Genomic DNA, 7605 nt, shown 5'->3' with positions numbered 1-7605 from the left:
ACATATTTAGTTTGAATTTTTTTACTTGATTCTAGGAGATTCGTAATTATTTCTATTATTGTACATTTCACCATCAATGAAATCTGGTTAGACAATTCACAGAATTAATACTTTCTCTATACTTTTATAATTAATTTCTTCTGATCAGGATGAATGTATAGATCATTTGCGTTATACAATATTGTAAATTAATGGCATGTGGTACGCACCGACACGTGAGACCTTTCTCACTATACATTTATACATATTATATATATATATATGTATATGTATATGTATAAACAACAATGTACTAATTTCAACACTATATCATTAAGTTCTGCGGAGCTAGGAAGGGCCAGGGCGGCGCTTAAAAGTTACCATTAATTCCTCAGGGCGGCGCTTAAAATGTTGCAATCGTCTTAGAAAACTTGGCGGTGATATTTTGTCAAAAGAAAGCAACATATGAACCGCAAATAGCCCCACTACAATTTTCATTGTGCCTCTTTTGTTGACTTAATATCTTCCTCATGACAGAGTTAATTCATGACAGAATATTAACTCGTTGAGTTTGATGATCCCAGAGCTCATGACTGTCCAATTTAAGTGGTCCAAGAGACGAGGTAGTCTGTTAATTTGCAACGTTTTTTTTTTTTTTTTTTTTTTGATTTAATTGTACGCATTGAAAATGTTATTCCATCAATCCCTTTAGCCGACGAAAAGTCAGACGCTATAACTATCAGCAAATGCATATGCATAGCACAAATTTGTGCGCCACTTATTTTGCATTTTGTGGTCCTCCACTAGGATTAATAATGGCTTTATTCTAATACTGCATCTTCCTGAAGGTTCACAGCTCTTTCTATGTATACATATATATGGAGCTCAAAAAGCTGATTCATATAATTGGATGCCATATAGCTCTATCTATAATTCCTTATAATTTCCCAACTGTTTGAAATTATGCGCTATATTATCTTTTTGCTAGCTAGATATATAATTAATTATCAAGTTAGACATTACTTTTTCACGACTTAATTAGAAAACAATTGTGTAGTCTCCATCAGTTCGTTAGGGAAAAAAAAAAAAACGAAAAATGTTATCACTTATATTAATGTTATTGATAAAGATGATGATATGTGTGTGTGTGTCTAGTTATTTACTACGACAGGCTTAAGAGGTTTTCTATCAACATCCTTTTCTAAAATAATTAGCTAGTGTGTGTGTGTGTGTGTGTGTGTGTGTGAGAGAGAAAGAGAGTATAACACTTGTCAAATTACGTGGTTAATAAGTAGTGGGCCAGCTCTTGATTTACGAGGGTCCCACATGGATCTGCTCGAAGCTTCACAAATAGAAAGTTGCGTTACATCGCAATATTATTAAATTAGTATAATCAGACAAATTATAGATACTAATTAGCTAGTTTCAAAAATAATGTGATTGAATGAGATATATATATATATATAAATTAAACTTCTCCATCGACATTCGACTGTAACCCTTAACCATATTAATTTATAATTAAATCTCTACAAAGTAAATTATCATATCAATCATCAATCAATTAAAGAAAAATGGCGGGCTCAAAACGCATACTTACGTACCGAACAGACTGGCAGAGGGCAGTGTATGCTTGGGCCAGCTTGAGCTATATATATATATATATATATATGTATGTATGTATGTATATAACTAAGTCAAACGAAATAAAATTGCTTATTTGACGAGTAAATGCTGTACCCAGTATAATTATAATATGTGTCCCCACATAATGCAAGTTTTCTACCAAGTACAGGAAAACCTTGAGAAGAAATCAAAGTCCTACTACATTATGATGCTAAACTTGTGATCCTCAACAAGGCCGTATCCCTTCTGGCCTGTTGGAAATATGTGAAATTAGAAAGGACGACTGAATGAGATTATATCATGAGTCACGCATGAATTTCTCAGCTGTTCTGTGTACAGTATATTAAGCCCTTTTTCAGAGAGAGACTCATGATATATATCTATGTGTGTGTGTGTATGTGAAACGTTTCTGATAGGTACTGGTTTCCATGTGCTTATGATATAATTACACGTACATGGTACAGTTAATTTGCTCTCCATGATTTGTACTTTCAGGACCAGAGAAAATGGTTAGTAACGCAATCCAACTTATGAGATTGCAGTTATTAGGTGAATTATTATGGTCCCGTTCATTTCACCGATTTGAGTTTTGTTACAGTAAAAAACTTTTCACATCTAATTTTTTTATTATAGTAAAAAAATTTCACATAAAATTACATCTTAACTCGAATTAAAAATTCAAATTAACGAACTAAACGGGCTCATATATATTATGTCACACATACATATATTATAATATTATGCGTATGCGGTTGTTTTTTCCTCCTAGAAACTACAAAACCCCCATGCATGCATTGTATTGCATGCATTTGCATCTGTTGACCAATTTTGTGTGAAAATACATTGTAGGGGAGTGTTTGGTAGATGAATCCAAAATCATGATTCTAGATCCTAATTTAGAATTAGTGTTTATTTACAGTGATTCTGAATAATGATTTTGAATCATGATTCAAAATCAGTGTTTGGTTTGGATGATTCTGAATCGTGATTCAGAATTTGATGTGATGTTTTAAACTAAAATCACTCATGATTCTAAAACCACCTCCTCTTAATTCAAGGTGATTCAAACTCCTGATTCTGAATCATAATTTCAGAATCATAATTTGAACCTAAAATCATAAATCATAATTCGAGTTTTAAAATCATGATTAGAATTACCTTAGTTGATGTTTGGTACATAGATTCGTTCCCTGATTCGAATCATGGTTCGTGATTCGCTACAGTATTTTCTCTCATAAAAAATACAAGTAAATCAAAAATGATTCTAATCACATGATTCTAATCCATGAACCAAACGTCATCTTCGTACCAAACGAATAATTTGAAGCAAGTTTAAATGTAAATGAGGTGTAATTAAATACAGAACAGCTTGTAGCTCATGTGGTTATTGATCGCCTAGATTTTCACTTATCATGATCACTATCAAAGCTTTCAATTTATTTCTAGTACGCACTGTCATATATAAACCTGAAGGTAATAGTGCTTTCTGCCAACTTGTTCCACTGTACAGCACAAGTTTTCAATTAGGACAAAAAAAATTAAGAACGTAACATATTTAAAATTATTTTTAATTTATGTATATTTTTTATAAAAAAAATATTATAATAAATTATAAATTATAAATTATAATTTAAATTATGATAGAAATTCTCGTATAAAACACCCTATAAGCCTTTTTAAGAACCTAAAAGTCCGCCCAATATGATGTTAATTATGTCACCTGTGATATAGATGCCTATGGTACTGACTCTTGTCATTATAACTTCCTTTAAAATCAAATGAATGCTCTCCGTGATGATCATCCGTGCCAGTATTACCGGTGTCATATACAAATAAATAAATATATATATATATATATATATATATATATATATACACAGACACACATATATATGCAATTATATAATCATCATCATTCATCCGTTAATAGTCATCATGATCATAATTATGATATTAGTGGCCATAATAAAATCACATTTTTAGTGAATAATCGTTAGGTCAAACGATAAGAGTGTAGAGTGTATATTTATTTATTTTATTAATTTGAGTTTTTAATTTTAATTTTATTATATTTAAAAATTATAAAATTACATATCTACTTAAATTGAAAATTTAAATTCGTAAATTAAACGAAATTAATATTTATAATTTTAATCAACGCACACCTTTCTATTTGAAAGGGACTAAAGTACTCTGAAAGAGGCTATTATATCCTCTTTGGCATAGGATTGAATAAGCAACTGATGCACACTAAGCTGATTATCATCTAATTATTGTGGTTTTATATTGACCAAGATTATAACTGATTTTTAAGTTTAACCAATGTGTTTTTTTCCCCCTACAACTGGATTAAGTCTAGAAAAATTTGTTGGTTCCCAAATTGGATATCGATCTAGATATAATGACAAAGAAAAATCATAGTCAGACACTAATTAATTTTATATACACGCGCAATTTCATTCTAGATCATTGATTATCATCACCGATATCAAATTATTGATCATGACATGATGTTTACTTATGATTTCATGGTGCAATATATATCATTCAGGTGTCCACCTCAACACAATGCGACAAAAGCATTAGAGGGTCCAACTTAAAATTTTTTTACTTCATTACGGCAAAGGTACAAAGGTTTGGACCACCGGAGTGATCATTGATTAGTCTGAATCATGAAAGGTTCGAATAAACGGACACATGTACAAAGGGTCGCACCTAGTTAAGGAAATCTTTTAAGATGATCTTATGTCATCGATGTGAAAGGAACAAGAGAAAAGCTCCAACCAGAAGAGTTATAACAAAGCTCGACGCATATAGATATACCTTTAAAAATAACATGAGGTGGGGTTTTGTTACTTAGTTTGGCACTGATTCTTATTGGGGGTCAAATATATAATATTATTTGGCCAGGGACGTTTCCGTTACACTTCCCTTGGGTCTACAAAAAGAGCTTTTTCTCGTTGAGTTTTTGTCAAGTATTCGTAGAGAAACCTCCTCCTCTCTTGAACATCATCATTCTTCAAGGCCTTTATGCACCACAAATCCTCCGGGCACAGCAATTTCCAATGTGGGATGTGATGTCTGACCTCGTCCTGATCCCCAACTTCAGTCACTATTACCTTACAATCCTTGGACGCCATGGCCATGTTGTGCACGAACTGGCAAAGCGTCCTGACCATCTTCCCCGCCAACGGCCCTTGCCCATGGACTCCATACATGAAGTAGAACCCGAACGGGTCGAAGAAATCCGGCAACGAAGGAAGCAACTTGAAGCATGGAAAAAACCTGCTTATAACTCTACTACCCTTGGTAAATATCAAGCACGATAACGGCGCTTTCCCTAGCCACAGCTTGAAAACTTCCCCAGTGTTCCACACGCTAAGCATAGCCCAACTCGTTGGAAGTACTTTTCCAGTACTATCCCATGAAGATTGATCTCCTTTAGAGTAGGCAATCCAAGTTCCCAAGCTGAGCTTATTCCCCAGAATCTTGTCTATGTCATGAGGGAAAAACTCAATGGAAGCCATGAACTTTCTGTAGAGCGACTCGGCGTCTTCGATCCTGAGCTTCGCAATCTCGACGTTGGAGGAGATGTGTGAGGGTCGGTTCTGAACTGGGTTGACGAGAATGGCCGGAGTTCTGAACTTGTTGTAGCCGAACTTGTCGACGAAAAGCCTAACGGAGGCCTCGTTTTCTTTCTCGGTAGCCATGTAGGAGAAGTCGATTTCGTTGGCGACGAACCACTTCTCTAGCTCTCGGACTAGGCTCGAGCCAATCCCTTTTCGTCGTTGGCGCGGCGCGACTCTCAGGCCTAAGATGTACCCCACTTTGGCCATATCCTTTGGAGGTTTGTTCATCATCGTAACCACTTTTATAGAGCCTTGAATGACCCCAACTAACTCGTTGTCCAACTCAGCCACCTAAATGTGACAATCATAAACCAAAGTTTGGTGTATATGTTAATTATTGTTTCAATATTTCTCATCCGATAAGACATCATTAGAGACAACAAGGGTAATGCGCACATTATCTTGTATTAATTGTATTGGTTTTTTTATTTTTTGTTATTTGTTTTATGAAATATTTCAAAGAATTAGGAAGAAAAGAGAAAGGGCTTAATAAGGGAAATTCATAATTTACCAGCATCTTATACATGGGACTGTTCCGGATCCTACAGATGGGGTCACCCAGAGTGTCTGTGAAGAGAAAAACTCGTTCGGTTGGGCCTACTTCGCATCGTCTTTCGAGGTCCTCGACTCGAGCTCTGTCGATTCGCCTGTCGTAGCTCCGAATCATAGGCTGCTTGAATCCCATTCTACGCACCATAGACGAGTATTATTTGTAGTAGTTGTTCTAGAGAGAAGAGAAGCTGCAATTTGTAGTATAATAAGACCAAGAGATTCATGAATATGCGAAAATAGACTCTTTCTAGGTCTCAACTCCCAAGTGATCAGCACTAGTACAATATGAGAAAACCAACAATAAGAAGTACTATTGTTGGAGAGAGCTTGGCCTTGAGAGAAACTTCCCGTGAAGATCATGATCACTTATATATATACACACACAGATATATATATATATATATATATATATGGGGGGAGAGTTGGAAGAGGGAAATTAACTTGGCATGACCAAGCTAAGGGAATGTTGGCTATCATGTCATGATCACCAACATCAACCTAGGCTTCAAAAAAAATTTAATTATACTAGACAAAAGGTGATTAATTATAGAATGTGTTTTTTTGTCTCTCTAGCTATAGCTTTTTATTCTTATTTTATTTTTTTTTGTTTGTCGATCGATATAGTTGCGTAATAATAATATTAATATTGTAAGCTTCATTTAAGCCAATCCACGTTAGGATAACCTCAGGCTCACGCCACTCTGCACGCCTAAGAATATGTGTCGCTGGCCGACTCCAATTCGTTATCTAATAAAATAAACAAGATTTATTAGGTACCAATTAAAAAAAAAATCGTTTCAAGTACTATATTTTTTTTCTTTTTGGTCTAATATATAGTAATCTCAATACACGTATACGTACCACCAAACTAACCCTATTCTTGGATACGTACCGTACAGTCGACATCCCCAAACAAAAATATCTAATTAGAATCTAATGATGGATTAACCAAGTCCAACCGATTGTTAACAGAAAGCTTTGTGTTATAATCAATTGATTACAATATAGTTAAATCACATCAAATGGAATAGGAGATGGCATATATGCTAGTTCACCTAATTGAAGAGCTTAGATTGCGTCGGCGTGGCTACGTGTATGCCTTATGATGCATGGTAGACACATATATATGATTTCGTGGTGGGGTAATTAATTAATTAGTAGTGAAGGGTTTAGCTAATTAGTTTAAGGTGCTTTTGGAGAAGGGAAAAGGGAAGAGAAAGGAAGGGAGGTCACTTTCTATGGACACTATATTTTTGTATATGGCACTATTAAAACCATGTTTTTTTTTTTTTTTTGGGTTTTACTTGGGGGTTTCTAGGAATGCTGGTTGGCTCAATGTGGTCCATCACCTCCTTTTAGATACTTAGATTAGATTCCAAAGTGGAAGTGAAACCCCCACTATAGCCATGCCTCAATTTGTTCTAATGTATAAGTTAATTTCCTTGATTATAATCATAATGCTTTTGCCTAACGCACCTTAAGGTGCGTAAAAAATTAGCCTTATTGTCCTCGACAAAACTAGAAGATGAAGAGAAACTTGGTAATGGAAGATGATGAGTATGACATGCATTAATGCAATTTAAATGGATTATGATTACTTTGGATGTTATTGATCATATTTATCCGAAAAAGTTGGGTTTTCATTTTTTTGTCAGAGCAATATAACACACACACACACACATATATTATATAGTTGAGGGAGACTAATTATTGTCACGATTATTCTCTCACTGTGTTTCTAATCTTTTTGTTTTCTTCTGCCTTGTCATGTTTTTTCGGTTAATTGATGTTGTGTACGTTGAAAATAATTAGTGTACCC

The 7605-nt window shown here is 34.4% G+C and overlaps 1 protein-coding gene across 1 annotated transcript; it reads right to left on the bottom strand.

Moving 5' to 3' along the window:
- Positions 1-4484: 4484 nt before the first annotated feature.
- Positions 4485-6107, bottom strand: LOC21394926 (probable N-acetyltransferase HLS1). The gene is made up of 2 exons (XM_010091216.2): positions 5746-6107; positions 4485-5525 (listed from the first exon to the last, which is right to left on the bottom strand). Exons 1-2 carry the CDS (start codon positions 5929-5931, stop codon positions 4527-4529), a joined length of 1185 nt encoding a protein of 394 aa, XP_010089518.2. The 5' UTR covers positions 5932-6107; the 3' UTR covers positions 4485-4526.
- Positions 6108-7605: the final 1498 nt, after the last annotated feature.

Source organism: Morus notabilis, unplaced genomic scaffold (assembly GCF_000414095.1).
Source record: "Morus notabilis unplaced genomic scaffold, ASM41409v2 Scaffold609, whole genome shotgun sequence".
NCBI classification, from domain to species: Eukaryota; Viridiplantae; Streptophyta; class Magnoliopsida; order Rosales; family Moraceae; genus Morus; species Morus notabilis.
Note: the sequence above shows the minus strand (reverse complement) of the source record. Positions and strands in the feature narration are given on the sequence as shown.

What these genes read in the sequence shown, in the direction of transcription:
- LOC21394926 (XM_010091216.2), bottom strand. Translation starts at nt 5,931, where the DNA reads ATGGTGCGTAGAATGGGATTCAAGCAGCCTATGATTCGGAGCTACGAC. An exon ending in GTCCCATGTATAAGATGCTG is followed by an intron (nt 5,526 to 5,745) that starts GTAAATTATGAA and finishes TGTCACATTTAG; the next exon opens with GTGGCTGAGTTGGACAACGA.